Below are 17,968 nucleotides of genomic sequence, written 5' to 3' on the forward strand. Positions count from 1 at the left end.
TACATTAGTTTCGCACTTCAAATAAAATGACACATAGCGTCTTAAAACCAAATTCGCAGTTGCCTTTCACGTAAACTGTGTTTCTGGTGAAAAACCGCAATGATTTATTGAGAAGAATATCGCAGTTTCGTTATAAATCACCAAAAAAGAAGCATTCACTTTCGACGACAAAAATGCGTGCAATATTTACGCTAGTAAAAAGAGAACTGTGTATAACGTACACCTCTCAAACGCGAAAGGGTACCACAAATAATTTATGCGCATAAGCCAAGGACAGTAGTTGCTGCACGATAATGAAGCTGTGGAGGTGGGGACTCCGGTAGCTAACTTGGTAGCTGCATTACTGCAGTTGGAAAGGATCGCGTTAGAGTCAGAGACCTGTACAAGGTTTTAATGTCAGAAAGTTTCATAGAATTTATGTTATGCTGGCAGCTCATTCGTAAATGGATCCCATCAAAACAAAAAAAAGAAAGGACGATTAGTGTTTATCGTCCTGGTGACAGTCCAGTCAATACAGACGGAGCCGCAAGCCCGAATTACGAAACAATGGGGAAGGAAATCGGACGTGCCCTTTTCAAAGGAACCATCCCGGCATTGGAGCAATTTAGGGAAATCACAGAAAACCTAAATCTGGAATACCGGACAGGGATTTGAACCATCGTCGTCCTGGAAGCGGGTCCAGAATGCTAACGACTTAACGCCCTCGCTCGGTGAGATTGCTTCGTATTCTACTACGTATTGCCTCGTATTCTACTATTAAGGGATAGAGCCGTGGTTTGTTCAATGCAGATGCGTACAAAATTGTGTGAACCGCACAAATAAACTATTTTTTTTTTCATCTGTAGCTTGTATATTTCATTAACGGGCTAATCATTCGCCGTTTCAGAGCTCATGAAACCACCCTTAAAAATTATGCATGCGCTGTTTGCTTAAATTTTATCTAATGAAAGCACAAAATTGGCATATTGTTAATATTTAAAATTTTTGTTTACAGCGTATCCGTACCTGATTTTCGCCACTTCCAAAGAGATTCGGATTGCCAATGTCTCCAAACCGACGAAGATTTCTACAGTCGTCAGGGTAAGTAATCCTGTCCATTGATCTAAAAATGCTGAACATTATCCTCATTAAGACTCTCAAAACCTACTCGTAAATGGTTCTAAAACGCTCGCATTGTTGAGAAAGTTAATATCGAAGATACCCCTGTAGCTCAGCCACTTGATGTGACTATAGTGTAGGTGAGTGCAAATCAAACCAACTGTATGAAAGTACGAGGCTTACATTGAAGTGACAAAAGTCATTGGATACCTCCTAATGCCGTGTCGAGCCCTCTTTTGTGCGGCGTAGTGCAACATCTCGACATCGCATGGACTCAACAAGTCGTTGGAAATCCGCTGCGGAAATACTGAGCCATGCTGCCCTTATAACCGTCAGTAAATGCGAAAGTGATGCCAGTGCAGGATTTTGTGCACATACTGGCCGCTTGATTGTGTCCCATAAATGTTCTATGGCATTCATGTCGGGCGATCTAAGTGGCCAAATCATTCGCTGGATTTGTTCATACTGTTCTTCATACAAGTCATGAACAATTGTGGCCCATAAAAATTCCATCGTTGTTCGAGATCATGAAGCCCATCAATGCCCGCAAATGGTCTTCAAGAGGTTCATTTGGACCAAAGGAACCAGTCCATTCCATGAAAACATCGCCCATAGCATTATGAAACCACCACAAGATTGCACAGTGCCTTGCTGACAACTTGGGTCCATTGCTTTATGGGGTCTGCGCCACAATCGAACCCTACCATCAGCTCTTACAAGCTGAAATCGGGACTCATCTGATCAAGTCACGGTTTTCCAGTCGTCTAGGGTGCAACCGATATGGCCACGAGCCCAGTAGAGATGCTACAGACGATGTTGTGCTGTCAACAGAGCTATTCGGGTCGGTTGTCTGCTAACATAGCCCATTAACTCCAAATTTCGCCGCCTGTCCTAAAGGATAAGTTCGTCGTACCCCCACACTGATTTCTGTGATTATTTGACGCACTGTTGCTTGTCTCTACGAAAACGCCGCTGCTGTCGGTCGTTAAGTAAAGGTCATAACTCACTGCGTTGTACGTGGTGAGAGGTAATAGCTGGGATTTGGTATTCTAGACACATTCTTGACAATATGGATCTCGTAATATTGAATTCCATAACGATTTCCCAAATGAAAGGTCTCATGCGTCTAGCCCCAACTACCATTCCGCGTTAAGTCTGTTAATTCCCGTCGTGCAGCCATAATCACGTCGGACACCTTTTCACATGAATCACCTGAGTACAAGTGACAGCGTCGCCAGTGCACTACCCTTTTCTACCTTGTGTACACGCTGCTGCCGCCATCTGTATATGTGCATATCGCTATCCTATTGACTTTTCGTCACCTCAGTGTATAGGGCTCGCTTGGTCATTGCCTCATACCATTCCATTACAAAAAAATCCTATCATCCCAATGCAAATCAAACCAACTACACTCCTGGAAATTGAAATAAGAACACCGTGAATTCATTGTCCCAGGAAGGGGAAACTTTATTGACACATTCCTGGGGTCAGATACATCACATGATCACACTGACAGAACCACAGGCACATAGACACAGGCAACAGAGCATGCACAATATCGGCACTAGTACAGTGTATATCCACCTTTCGCAGCAATGCAGGCTGCTATTCTCCCATGGAGACGATCGTAGAGATGCTGGATGTAGTCCTGTGGAACGGCTTGCCATGCCATTTCCACCTGGCGCCTCAGTTGGACCAGCGTTCGTGCTGGACGTGCAGACCGCGTGAGACGACGCTTCATCCAGTCCCAAACATGCTCAATGGGGGACAGATCCGGAGATCTTGCTGGCCAGGGTAGTTGACTTACACCTTCTAGAGCACGTTGGGTGGCACGGGATACATGCGGACGTGCATTGTACTGTTGGAACAGCAAGTTCCCTTGCCGGTCTAGGAATGGTAGAACGATGGGTTCGATGACGGTTTGGATGTACCGTGCACTATTCAGTGTCCCCTCGACGATCACCAGTGGTGTACGGCCAGTGTAGGAGATCGCTCCCCACACCATGATGCCGGGTGTTGGCCCTGTGTGCCTCGGTCGTATGCAGTCCTGATTGTGGCGCTCACCTGCACGGCGCCAAACACGCATACGACCATCATTGGCACCAAGGCAGAAGCGACTCTCATCGCTGAAGACGACACGTCTCCATTCGTCCCTCCATTCACGCCTGTCGCGACACCACTGGAGGCGGGCTGCACGATGTTGGGGCGTGAGCGGAAGACGGCCTAACGGTGTGCGGGACCGTAGCCCAGCTTCATGGAGACGGTTGCGAATGGTGCTCGCCGATACCCCAGGAGCAACAGTGTCCCTAATTTGCTGGGAAGTGGCGGTGCGGTCCCCTACGGCACTGCGTAGGATCCTACGGTCTTGGCGTGCATCCGTGCGTCGCTGCGGTCCGGTCCCAGGTCGACGGGCACGTGCACCTTCCGCCGACCACTGGCGACAACATCGATGTACTGTGGAGACCTCACGCCCCACGTGTTGCAATTCGGCGGTACGTCCACCCGGCCTCCCGCATGCCCACTATACGCCCTCGCTCAAAGTCCGTCAACTGCACATACGGTTCACGTCCACGCTGTCGCGGCATGCTACCAGTGTTAAAGACTGCGATGGAGCTCCGTATGCCACGGCAAACTGGCTGACACTGACGGCGGCGGTGCACAAATGCTGCGCAGCTAGCGCCATTCGACGGCCAACACCGCGGTTCCTGGTGTGTCCGCTGTGCCGTGCGTGTGATCATTGCTTGTACAGCCCTCTCGCTGTGTCCGGAGCAAGTATGGTGGGTCTGACACACCGGTGTCAATGTGTTCTTTTTTCCATTTCCAGGAGTGTATATGTATATACGACGCTTGTTCCTAGGGTAAAGTTATATTTTTTCCGTCTACTGTGTATTTTCGACAACGAAGTAAGCTATGGATCCAAATACCCGCGCTGTTGAGCGCCGATGAACAACAGCGACAAGATGTTTGCCAGCGCGATTTCATTGTAGATACGACGTCTGACAAGAAATGTTCATCTGCCTGCACAAAGCCCGTTCTGTGGGAATCCCAATAAAGGAAGATCAAGCGTACATAGCTAGTACTGCCGCTGGAGTCATGCCATATCCGACTTTATGATTCTAAGTGTGTTTGTCACATTGTATGTGTCATTAACATATTACTGTGTTCTATCTTGATCAAGAGAGAGACGTGGATAGCCAGCAAGAGCATCCACTTCAGTGTGCTTAGTAAGGTCTCAGACAATCCGACACATGTTGACGTGCTCAAACTTGCACGTGTCTTAATCCTCATACTACAGATATGGCGGTTGAAAACGTATCAGGTGTCTGCCAGGGAGGGGGGGGGGGCAGTTGACTTTTCAATAGTAATTGCCGTAACTGTTAACACATTTATACCTTTGTGATACAAGATGGTCAGTGCCTTCCTGGAAAAATGTTTGTGGCTTTTCTACGGAAAAATGATTTCACCCAGGCGTGCACCTCTTTGTACGAAACAAATCGACGGCCTCTAAAAATGTGGAAGTCACATTGGAGCAGATCGGAATTGTAAGGAGGATGTGTGTGGTCTCCCAGCAAAATGTGTCCAGTGTACTCGCAATTACCTTGGCAGCATGTGGGCATGCCCTCATGTACCAAAGATTGTTTCGAATACGCTGTAGACGTTTTGCTGGATGGTCTTTATACATCATCCCTACAATAGCAGGTCGTCTACAGTCATCTATTTCCATCACCCAGTGGTAATACGATAGACCACATTCACGGTGATATCCATTGGACCACATCGGAGAAACAGTTTCCCTGCGGAAGCATAAAAGCGATGCCGCATGCGGGTAGGATTGTTGCGTGCCGTGTCCCCTCAGACTGCTCGTCAACAAACAAGAAGCTGCCTATATAAAGCGCAAGCAGATACGAGGAACGAGACTTAAAGAAGTTTCAGAACAAAAATGAACTGCAGTTATTGTCAGGAGATAGTCCATCACGGAGAGCCGGACTCGTGCAATAAAAAGACGCTGCGGATCAGGCTGGCACAAAAAGCGGAGGCGCCAATAGGGCGCCGGCGGCGATGTCGGTGGCGCCTCTGGCGGGTGCCGACTGAGCTGCTCAGCGCCCCACCGGCCCGTCCTGTTTTCTCTTCGGCGTGCCGGACGTTGCCTGCGGGAGTGGCAGCCGAAAGATGCCGCCCGCACAGGCGCCAGTTACGTCTGCACCAGGAGGCCACCAACTCCGGATCTACGATATTTCCGAACTGGGCGAAAACTTGACAGAGGCGCCCCCCCCCCCCCCCCCCCCCACGAGTGTTTGAGATAGGACGACAAAAATTTTAAAAACCATTTTTTTCTAAAATACGAGGGTTGTCCAGAAGGTTATGTGCCGCATTTTTTTCCTCCAACAATTCTTTATCGACTATAATGAGATTTACACACATGGAAAGAATGTTGTTTTATCTACACACCCTATTTTTCCACGTAATCTCCACCCCTTTCTGTAGCCTTCTTCCAGCGCGAAACAAGGGTGTGTATGCCCTGTCGGTACCAACATTTGCCCTGGTGGTGAAGTCAGTGCTTCACTGTGTGAATCACCTCCTCATCGTCCTCGAAATGTCTTTCACGAATGGCATCCTTTAATGGTCCAAACAAGTGGAAGTCCGAGGGGACTAGGTCAGGGCTGTATGGTGGATGGAGTAACACTGTCCAGCCCTGTTTAGCGATGTGTTCAGCAGTCCTAAGACTTGTGTGGGGCCTAGCGTTATCGTGTTGCCGCAAAACATATCCAGAGTTGCTGTGGTGCCGACGTCACCGGAAGCTCGTCTTGAGTTTTGTTAATATGTTGACACGTCCTTCTGAATTAATGGTGCCGCCTCTTGGCATCGCATCAATGAGAATCACACCTTCACAGACCCAGACCATTGTGATCATGACCTTACCGGCAGAAGCAGTTACTCTGAATTTTTTCTTCTGTGGGGAGTGGGAATGGCGCCATTCCATCGATTGTCGTTTTGTTTCGGGCTCAAAATGGGGAACCCAGATTTCATCACCTGTCAGAATCCGGGACAAGAAGGCCTCCCCCTCAGCTTCAGACAAATGTTTTTTCTGTGGCACACACCAAATAAGCGAGACTGTTTTGACACAAATGGTCATTTTTATCTATAGGTACCTCATTTACAGCTGGCCGTTGTGACCGAGCGGTTCTAGGCGCTTCAGTCCGGAACCGCACTGCTGCTACGGTCGCAGTTTCGAATCCTGCCTCGGGCATGAGTGTGTGTGATGTCTGTAGGTTAGTTAGGTTTAAGTAGTTCTAAGTCTAGGGGACTGATGACCTCAGATGTTAAGTCCCATAGTGCTCAGAGCCATTTGAACCATTTTGAACCTCATTTACATAAATAACACGACAGAATATAATACACGAAGTACCAGTGTCAAATGCCTATTAGGCATACTGCAAACAAAACATTTTATGTTAGTAAATAATTTCACATTTCGTTTATACGCTCCAGTTTCTCAAACATGAGATCGAAAAGTAGTAGTACAATTTTTTTTTATAAATTCGGAATCGTCATATTCTTCCATATAATTAGTGTGGTGTCTCAGTTTCTTCTCTTTCCTCGTTCTAACAGTCAGTCTTGTCATCGCTAATTCTGTAACTCTTCCTGCCCTTGTCAAAACTTATTCTCCGGTTAACTTCACTAATCTTGCAAGATCACCGGTTCAGTTATACAACAGTTATTCTCCGGTTAGGCGTTATTACGTATTCATACAACGTGTTTCCCACGCTATTCCGAGTATAGAACTTATGCGGCTGCTAACCGGGGACTGTACAACTGGCATAGCGATCTGGTAAAAGTTTTCTGTCAAAATTTCATTTTCTTGGATACACTGAGAAGATTAATATGTAATCTTTCGCATCTGTTATTCCTGATAGCCGTTTATTTCCACTCTGGTAGTCTGAATCTATGGATATTTCGCTGATAATTACAACTACTTTGATCATTTGCACACCCAAACAACCACGTAAACAAACAGCGACTGGCATTCATCCGTTCGAGTTCATTCGACCCAGCTCATATAGCCCCGTCCCCTTTTGTCTGCGGGAAAGCTTTTATTTCCAGATGCGACGACGATTCCCCTGGCAGAGACATCACGTACGCTATGCACTCATTCAAATATCAACTTATGATTCGTTCAGAAATCAACTTAGAATGTGTTCGAAAATGTTCAAAAACCAACAGGGATGGGTTTCAAAATTATATGAATAATCCGTAGACCAACGTGCACTGGATGCTAGGCGCTTTATGAAAAAACAATAGTATGAATTTGACGCCCCGGTTTGTTCCCGCCCAACCCCCATCGCTCCGCCTAGATCCGGAGAATAAGTTTTGCCAGGGGCAGGAAGAGTTACAGAATTAGCGATGACAAGACTGACTGTTAGAACGAGGAAAGAGAAGAAACTGAGACATCACACGATATTATTAGAGGGGTGGAGGAAGAGGAGGAGCAACACTGGGCGAAAGGAAGAGGCAGATAGGAAAGTATCCGCATGCTGATTAATATTTCATTCAGGCTACAGGAGCTTGCAGTCCAAAAGGGGTGTGCCTGAGAGAGAGAGAGAGAGAGAGAGAGAGAGAGATATCTAGTTTTTCCTGCATACTGAGCTATGTTGATGCCCAGTAATAACATACCATTTATGATGTCTACAGTTTGATGACGAGTTTTTGTTACATCTCTTCACGCCAGTGTGCGATTTGCAGGGAGGGGATGGGGGGGGGGATTTCCCCCCCTCTGCATCAGACCATCCCCTCCTCTGGTTTTAGTTTATGCATCCCAACCAGGGATGTTTATTTCCCACGCACTGGAGCTAAACTTTACATATAATTTAAATTTGTGGAGCCGAACACTGAAAGTTTTTACTAAGTCTTAGTATTAATACTATTAATATATTTCAGTTTTCTATCATCAGAATAAGTGCAACTTTTCACAAATGTGCGTCTGCTTTTTGAATTCCCCTCGTATATCTGTACCCGTATGTAGATGATTTTGTAAATAAGCTTTACCTATAATGTACTTTTAAAGATATAACAAGGGATGGATTTTCTGATAGTGTATATGCGTCAATAGTGAGTTTCAGCATTAACATCTATTTATAAATAGCTGTTTAAACATGCATAACGCCACGGTCCAAGCTAGTAGCATATATAATTCTACTAACCCCCTAAGACATCCCCCCCACTGGTAAAAGCACAAATCGCACCCTGCTTCACGCTAGTCTATCCTGTGCAAGTCTTTCCATCTCTGTTTAAGTACTGCAACCGATATTTATTTGAACCTGCTTGCTGTAATCTAGTATTTGTCTCTCTCTACAAATTTTAGCCTCCCTCTCCCTTCCCCGTACTCTCCGTTCCCTCCATTACCAAATTGATTTTGCCTTGATGTCCCAGTGTGTGCTAACCGGCCGCGGTGGCCGTGCGGTTCTAGACGCTCAGTCCGGAACCGCGTGACTGCTGCGGTCGCAGGTTCGAATCCTGCCTCGGGCATGACTGTGTGTGGTGTCCTTAGATTAGTTAGGTTTAAGTAGTTCTAAGTTATAGGGGACTGATGACCACAGATGTTAAGTCCCATAGTGCTCAGAGCCATTTGAACCATTTTTGTGTGTCCTACTAACTGCTCTCTTCTTTTAGTTAAATGTGCCAAACATTTCTTTCCTCCCCAGTTCGATTCGATAGCTCCTACTTAGTAATCCGATCTACTCATTTAATCTTCAACATTCTTCCCTAGCACCGCATTTCAAAAACTTCTATTCTCTTCTATGTAGAAACTGTTTATCCATCCACATTGTAATTCCGCACAAGGCTACAATCCGGACAAATACACTGGTGTGCAAAACTTGAGGACGCAAATAAATCTCGCATGATGCGTCAGTGACAAGTAGTATAGCTCAATGAAACTTGGACCATAAGGAGAAAGAATAGCTACATGCAATACAGAAAGTAACTGAAAACAAGCAATGAGACAAATAGAAATGATACTTTTATTCAAAGGCAATAACTCCACTTAAGTCACTGTAATTCATGATGGTTCCCTATATATTAAAATTTGGAATATGTTTCGTAGTAGGGCGTGTGTTCACCACGGACAGCAGAGCGTGGTCTCCAAAGTGTTTCCCATGCTGGCCAAAAGGGGAGTAAGGAGTTCATCATAGGGCATTCCATTTCTCCACCATTGGAATTGACATGACAACTACTGGATGGTCGCTGGTGCATGTGGATGTGCTGCAATGCGCCTCACACGTGCCTGCTGGAATTTCAGTCGCAGAAATGGGCAGGCCAGTCCTTTTGCTGAATATTCTCTCATTACAGAGCTCTTACAAATGCGCAGCTCTGTGCAGCCATGCATTGTCTGATATATGGAAAGCAGTGTGTACGTGTGTACGTGTGTGTGTGTGTGTGTGTGTGTGTGTGTGTGTGTGTGTGTGTGTGTGTGTGTGTCCAGGATCTCCTCTCAAACCCGTCTATCGATTTCAGCCAAATTCGGCACAGAAACAGCAGGCGTCGTGACTATCAGGACTCCAGTAGGAGCGGAGATACGGGAGAAAACGTGCTTTCCCCTCCCTGGCTTATAGTATGCCTTGCATGACAGGTGTGCTGGGTGGCAACGGTATCGACACTCCAAATCAACCTGCTTTGGAGGGCAACCTACATGTCAGGTACAAGAAACAATTTCCCAGACCCTGCATGACAGACATTTTGTGGGAGTAGTACCAGCCTGCTTTATTGAACTATATTTCAGGGGCTACACATGCTGATGATCATGGCTGGGGACAAATTAAGGGGGAGGAGGGAATGGACAGAGAGATGAGAGGAGGTGGGGATGCATTAAGCACGTGCAAAAGGAAGAGAGGGTGGCAGAGATGTAAAGAGAGAGAGGGGCACGAGGATATGGTCAGAGGGAGAAGGGAGAAACATACGGTCAGAGAGAAGGTGTGGAGGAAATGGACAAGGACAGGGGAATGAGGAGGTGAAGAGATGAAGAGAGCAGGGGTAGGAGATAGAGGAGGAGGAGGAGGAGGTGGCCACAGAGAGGGAAAGGAGGAAGTGTGTTAAATATATGTGACAAACACGTATGCAGGCAAAGCTGTGGGGAAAAGGCGTTTCCACATCCACAACTTGAAATCGCGGGGTGGTAGGCTGACATTCATTACAAGGCCAAAAACACTGGCCCCCTTCTCTAAGAGGACAACTTTGCCATTGTAAACCAAACCTACATGAGCTGACGCGCATAGAAAAGAAATTCTCATACCTCACCGTTCATGTCCATATGGGCCAACATATGATTCTCATACAATTTCCAGTATTTGAATATTCGTTTTACTGTTCCATTTGTAAGATCAATATTATCCATTATGGATGTCTCAGAACCTGTGGCTGTTTATTCAGTGTAAATATATAAAACTGCAACCAGTTACCTTTTTTGAAATAGTTAATTATTATTCCATGAACTGGTTTTCAAACCTTTTCAGGCTCATCTTCAGACGAGTTTCCCTAAGTTACATATCTGTTTCAAGTGTAATGTTATGTGCTGGCTTGCGACAGTACAGGTGGCTTTTTTTGTTAGTATCAATCTGCCTGCTTCCATTGTGATGGTCATTTGGCACCACATCACACACTTTTACCCAATATGTATACATATACACTGTGTTAGCGAAACTTTGCTAGCATCCAGCATGTTCTGGATCCTAACAAAAAGAGCCGCCCACACTTCTCATGCCAGCACCCAGCATTATGCTTGAAATAGATGTGTAACTTTCGGAAAACCATCTGAAGATGAGCCTAAAAAGGTTTGAAAACCGGTTCATGGAATAATAACTATTTTTTTTAAAAAAGTGACTATTTGCAGTTTTATGTATTTAAATTGTTCCACGTTCGGTTTTCAGTTGATTGCAGTACACTTTTTTAGTCTGATTCCATCAGAAGGTTCTGGAGCCCTGTTCGACGAACATATTAGAGTGTCTCTAGAACCGCTATAGCGTTTGCGGTAAAAATTGAATATGGGGGCAAAAGAAATTGCTTGAAATATATCAGCTCGGTGACAAGAAAAGCACAACCTTGATGTTGAAAGCATCAGTGTGTACATGAACAAAGTGTGGCCATTTAGGATGAAGGTAAGCACTGAAACTCTGCCAAATCAATTTTTCGCATACTGTAATAATGAATGTCTAGGTTTTCCAGTTGTAATTCCAAATGGGGCTATGTAGATATCTGTTTGAATCCAACGATCGATGTTACGCACTGACTAATGCCATCACTAGTAGGGGGAAGATATGTCGTACTCGAAAGTAAAGTTCTATGTACTGACTTGGCAGAAAATCCTAAGAAATTTTGGTCTTATGTCAAAGCGGTAGGTGCACCAAAACAAAATGCCCAGATACTCTGTGACCAAAATGGTACTGAAACAGAGGATGACAGACTAAAGGCCGAAATACTAAATGTCTTTTTCCAAAGCTGTTTCACAGGGGAAGACTGCACTCTAGTTCCTTCTCTAGATTGTCGCACTGATGACATAATGGTAGATATCGAAATAGACGACAGAGGGATAGAGAAACAATTAAATTCGCTCAAAAGAGGAAAGGCCGCTGGACCTGATGGGATACCAGTTCGATTTTACACAAAGTACGCGAAGGAACTTGCCCCCTTCTTGCAGCGGTGTACCGTAGGTCTCTAGAAGAGCGTAGCGTTCCAAAGGATTGGAAAAGGGCACAGGTCATTCCTGTTTTCAAGAGGGGACGTCGAACAGATGTGCAGAACTATAGACCTACATCTCTAACGTCGATCAGTTGTAGAATTTTGGAACACGTATTATGTTAGAGTATAATGACTTTTCTGGATACTAGAAATCTACTCTGTAGGAATCAGCATCGGTTTCGAAAAAGACGATCGTGTGAAACCGAGCTCGCGCTATTCGTCCACGAGACTCAGAGGGCCGTAGACACGGGTTCCCGGGTAGATGCCGTGTTTCTTGACTTCCGCAAGGCGTTCGATACACCCCACAGTCGTTTAATGAACAAAGTAAGAGAATATGGACTATCAGACCAATTGTGTGATTGGATTGAATTCCTAGATAACAGAACGCAGCATGTCATTCTCATTGGAGGGAAGACTTCCGAAGTAAGAGTGATTTCAGGTGTGCCGCAGGGGAGTGTCGTAGGACCGTTGTTATTCACAGTATACATAAATGACCTTGTGGACGACATCGGAAGTTCACTGAGGCTTTTTGCGGATGATGCTGTGGTATATCGAGAGGTTGTAACAATGGAAAATTGTACTGAAATGCAGGAGGATCTGCAGCGAATTGACGCATGGTGCAGGGGATGGCAATTGAATCTCAATGTAGACAAATGTAATGTGCTGCGAATACACAGAAAGAAAGATCCATTATCATTTAGCTACAATATAGCAGGTCAGCAACTTCTTCTTCTTCAGTAGCTCTACAGCCCTTGGTGAGCCTTGGCTTCTTCAACAATCTTCCTCCACACTTCTCGGTTATTTGCTGCTCTTTTCCACCCCCGGACTCTCATATTGCTGATATCCATTATTACCTCATCGATCCATCTTCGTCTAGGTCTCCCTTTTCGTCTAACTGAATGGATTACATCCTTTATCCGTTTCCTTTGCCGGGGTCGTGATACATGCTTTCCATCCAGTTTCCGAGGCTTCTGTTGAATTTCCGTAATATTCTTTTCTTTTTTTTTACAGTATGGGGTTATTAGCCCCATGCCCAACCCCCAACCTGGAGGACCAGGATTTGTATGAGGTTTACTCCTCTAGGGAAGCTGGCTTCACTACGCCTCTAGAGCCCTCCCTGCCCTATGTTGTGGGACACACTCTGTCTGGCTCCTCTGTCGAGACCAGTCCGGCTTCGGAGACCCTGCCAGAAGCTATGCTACCGCCGGCATAGCTCTCGACTTCACCGAAGCACGAAAACCCTCCCGCCCGGCACTGAAGGTGCCTACTATAAGGCGGTGTCCCCTGGGAGGGTCAGGTCAGCAACTGGAAGCAGTTAATTCCATAAATTATCTGGGAGTACGCATTAGGAGTGATTTAAAATGGAATGATCACATCAAGTTGATCGTTGGTAAAGCAGATGTCAGACTGAGATTCATTGGAAGAATCCTAAGGAAATGCAATCCGAAAACAAAGGAAGTAGGTTACAGTACGCTTGTTCACCCACTGCTTGAATACTGCTCAGCAGTGTGGGATCAGTCCCAGATAGGGTTGATAGAAGAGATAGAGAAGATCCAACGGAGAGCAGCGCGCTTCGTTACAGGATCATTTAGTAATCGCGAAAGCGTTACGGAGATGATAGATAAACTCCAGTAGAAGACTCTGCAGGAGAGACGCTCAGTAGCTCGGTACGAGCTTTTGTTGAAGTTTCGAGAACATACCTTCACCGAGGAGTCAAGCAGTATATTGCTCCCTCCTACGTATATCTCGCGAAGAGACCATGAGGATAAAATCAGAGAGACTAGAGCCCACACAGAGGCATACCGACAGTCCTTCTTTCCACGAACAATACGAGACTGGAATAGAAGGCAGAACCGATAGAGGTACTCATGGTACCCTCCGCCATACACCGTCAGGTGGCTCGCGGAGTATGGATGTAGATGTAGATACTTCCGCTTATGAGCGGAAGATTGTCTCTCATATTTTGTAGGATCGTGATTAGTCTACTACTCAGCTGCTGACTCTTTTGGCAAATAAATGTTCTCGAAAAGAACTGACGTCGAACGAACAGCAGAGATTCAGCAGCCTCTATTAGTAAGGCGTTCGTCGGAGTCGATCGCATTGCTCCTGTGGCAGGGTGTCGGAATTGTACCATGTTAAGGCTATGCAGTACACGTTTAGCAGCACTGTCCAGTCACATTGATGTGACCTCTTGTCAAAAGCTTCAATAACAACCTTTCGCAGCGCAGGCCGCTGGCAGATGTGTAGGCAGCGTCAGTGAGGTTCTGGAAGGTTCCGTCACGGACGTGGGGCCATGCCGACACTAGTGCCTTGGCTAGCTGTATTAGGTTTGTCGACTGCATTTAAATCCGTGGTGTTTGATGGTCAGGCGAGTGCGGTAAACTCCTCCTGATGCTCTTCAAGCCACGCATGTACACTGCGAGCTGTGTAGCACGTTACATTGTCCTGCTGGGAAATGCCATCGTGCGGAGAAAGAACAAGCTGCATGTAGGGCTGAACATAGTCCCCAGGGATAGATGCAAAATTGTGTTGATTGATTATGCCTTCCAGAATGACAATATCGCCCAGGGAATATCACGAAAACATTCCCCAGACCATAATGCACCCTCCTCCGACCTGATCCCTTCTCGAGATTGTGACAGGGCCGTGCATGCCAACAGCCTTCTGTTCGATGGAGCATCAAAAGTGATTCATTTGAAAAGGCCACCTGTCGCCGCTCAGTGGATGTCCAGCTGTGTTATTGGCGTGCAAGTTCCAGCTTTGATTGCCGATGAACAGCAGTCAGCATAGGTGCATGAACCAGACATTGAACGATCGTTGAGGAGGTACTGTTGGTATAGCCACTTGGTTCACCTGGGCGGTCAGCTGTTGAGCAGTTGGCGTTTTTGTCCGATCGGAATTTTTACCGTCGCCGCCGTACCAGTAGTGGGGCGTAGGATAGTATTGCGACGTACACATTGTGTGGAATACTGGACGATCGGATTATTTAACGCTGACGGCAGCAATGCAGATACTCACTGCCACTACAATCGACGGATTTTTTTTACCGTCTGCGTCGAAATGGTGGCCTGCGTGACTAAATGCGCGGTTACACACCGTCCAGTCTGCCGCCGACCGCTGTCGTGTACGCGTTGAGAGTGGAGTAGTGGTGTGATTTAATCGTGGCCGACGTGGTTGTAATTGACAATGAGTTACTAATTCATTTTGTACAAGAAAGGCTTGTGCTCTGGGACAAAACCGTGGACATTTTTAAAGATAGGAACGCCACAAGGAGTGCGTGGCATGAAGTTTGTCTTAAACTTAGGAATGATTTTGATAAGCTGGAAGACAGCGAAAAGAGTGACTTTGGTAGGTAAAAACAGTACCTACTGCAACCTACATCCCTCTGAATCTGCTGATGCCTCAGAACATGTCCTGCCAACCGATCCCTTCTTCTAGTCAAGTTGTGCTACAAACTCCTCCCCAATTCTATTCAATACCTCCTCATTAGTTATGTGATCTACCCGTCTAATCTTCAGCATTCTTCTGTAGCAACACATTTCGAAAGCTTCTATTCTCTTCATGTCCAAACTATTTATCGTCCATGTTTCACTTCCATATATGGCTACACTCCACAAAAATACTTTCAGAAACGACTTCCTGACACTTAAATCTATACTCGCTCTTAACAAATTTCTCTTCTTCAGAAACGCTTTCCTTGCCATTGCCAGTCTACATTTTATACCCTCTCTACTTCGACCATCATCAGTTATTTTGCTCCCCAAATAGCAAAACTCCTTTACTACTTTAAGTGTCTCATTTCCTAATCTAATTCCCTCAGCTTCACCCAACTTAATTCGACTACATCCCATTATCCTCGTTTTCATTTTGTTGATTTTCATCTTATATCCTCCTTTCAAGACACTATCCATTCCGTTCAACTGCTCTTCCAAGTCCTTTGCTGTCTCTGACAGAATTACAATGTCATCGGCGAACCTCAAAATCTTTATTTCTTCTCCGTGGATTTTAATACCTACTCCGAATTTTTCTTTTGTTTCCTTACCTGCTTGCTCAATATACAGATTGAATAACATCGGGGAGAGGCTACAACCCTGTCTCACTCCCTTACCAACCACTGCTTTCCTTTCATGTCCCTCGACTCTTATAACTGCCATCTGGTTTCTGTACAAATTGTAAATAGCATTTCGCTCCCTGTATTTTACCCCTGCCACCTTCAGAATTTGAAAGAGAGTATTCCAGTCAACATTGTCAAAAGCTTTCTCTAAGTCTACAAATGCTAGAAACGTAGCTAGCTTCTAAGATAAGTCGTAGGGTCAGTATTGCCTCACGTGTTCCAATATTTCTACGGAATCCAAACTGATCTTCCCCAAGGTCGGCCTCTACTAGTTTTTCCTAGTCTTTAACAGTCTTAAATTTATTTATTTTTTATTTGCAATTTTAAACCTACTAACAAATGCAAAGAATGAAAATTTTAAAAACGAATAAAAAACACCGTGCGTTACACAAAAGGGAAAACAAGACACTAAAGCATTATTACAAAACAACAAAGATCTTACAATAACACCAGTAGATAACGGGATGGTCATAGTACTAAGGAATAAATTACATTATCTTCATCGTTTAAAACAAGGCTTGATAAAGGAATTCTCAATTTCGAAATGTCGCCGAAGCAAAAGTAATAAAGAAATCAACAAAAAAAAAATTGTTCGAATGGCTCTGAGCACTATGGGACTTAACTTCTGGGGTTATCAGTCCCCTAGAACTTAGAACTACTTAAACCTAACCAACCCAAGGACATCACACACATCTATGCCCGGGGCAGGATTCGAACTTGCGACCGTAGCGGTCGCGCAGTTCCAGACTATAGCGCCTAGAACCGCTCGGCCACCTCGGCCGGCAGTAATTAACAAATCATTTCTATTATACTAAATAGATGTAAAACTATTAATGTCAGTTAAATAGAGTTTCAACTAATAATTAATAGTCTTTAAATTATTTTTCAATATCATTGCATTTATTTTACATTTTTATAGTTTCAATGAACATAGTACCTGTTAAATGTCGAATTGTACTAATCAGTGAGATTGGAGTTATTTTTTTATGCCAAACGGTGTCAAATCCGTCCACAATTTGTGTGATTATGCTTATGTTTCGTGGTTTCACGTATCTGGTCCTCAGGTCTTTGATATCTGCCATGGAATGCTTCCAACACTTGGCACGAAGTACTTGCACAGAATGTTTCTCACGTTGTTGGCTTTCAAACCTCCTCTTGAACAGCACTCTATTCGGATGTTTTCAAGTCATGTAATTGACGTAGCATCCTCAGCTACGTACCCATCTCTGTCTCTACCATAATTGTGAAGCACAATACAGGCCTTGACAACATCAGTAGCAAAATCAGGTTTTACATTCAAGGGACGATGAAAAAATCGCCTTTTGTTACTGAGTATTCCGAAAGGGCACTCAATGTACCTTCTTGCTCTACACAGTCTGTAGTTAAATATCCTCTTTTTCAACAGTCAAGTGAGTATCAGCGTAAGGTCTCAACAAATATTTATTAAGCCAAATGCAGCGTCAGCAACAAAGAAATAAGGTACTTTCGGGGTTTCTGTTCCTGATAGGCACATCTCTTCCGGTAGATTATGTGAACCACTTTCAAATGATTTCCACAGCTTAGTGTCTTTGAAAATAGAAGAGTCACATCTTTTCCATAATTTCCAATTTCCAGGAAATCTAAGCGTCTCAAAGCATTTTCCCGAAAACTGGAAAGCGCATTGACTACGGATTCAGTCGTATATTTTATCAATCGCATCGCTTCTAAATACGATTTCCGTTTGCTGTGCAATGAGAGTTGGGCACTTCTGTAACGGACAAAGTAATTCTTCAGCTGCCCCTTGAGGTATACGTCGTAAGAGTGGTAGAACTGCATACGCCCTGGAGCAATAACTTCTTAAATGAAGATGTCGATATTCCGATTTCATCGACAACTAGGCCATCGGATAAAGAGGGATAACTTTGCACGTATCACAGGCCCCCACAACCGCACGAGTGGTCGACTGTGAAGAGCGGACAAATTGAATAGCTGGGCGGCGGCCATTAGAGTGGTAAACTGACGCGCGGAGTTCGAATGTTTATACATCGC

The 17,968-nt window shown here is 45.0% G+C and overlaps 1 protein-coding gene across 1 annotated transcript in view; it reads left to right on the top strand.

Moving 5' to 3' along the window:
- LOC126251627 (low-density lipoprotein receptor-related protein 6) overlaps positions 1-17,968 on the top strand; it is a 338,123-nt gene that overhangs the window by 255,991 nt on the left and 64,164 nt on the right. The window contains exon 2 of the mRNA XM_049952171.1: positions 995-1,080. Coding sequence (XP_049808128.1) covers positions 995-1,080 — 86 coding nt within the window. The remainder of the gene's footprint in view (positions 1-994; positions 1,081-17,968) is intronic.

Source organism: Schistocerca nitens, chromosome 4 (genome assembly GCF_023898315.1).
Source record: "Schistocerca nitens isolate TAMUIC-IGC-003100 chromosome 4, iqSchNite1.1, whole genome shotgun sequence".
Classification (NCBI taxonomy): Eukaryota; Metazoa; Arthropoda; class Insecta; order Orthoptera; family Acrididae; genus Schistocerca; species Schistocerca nitens.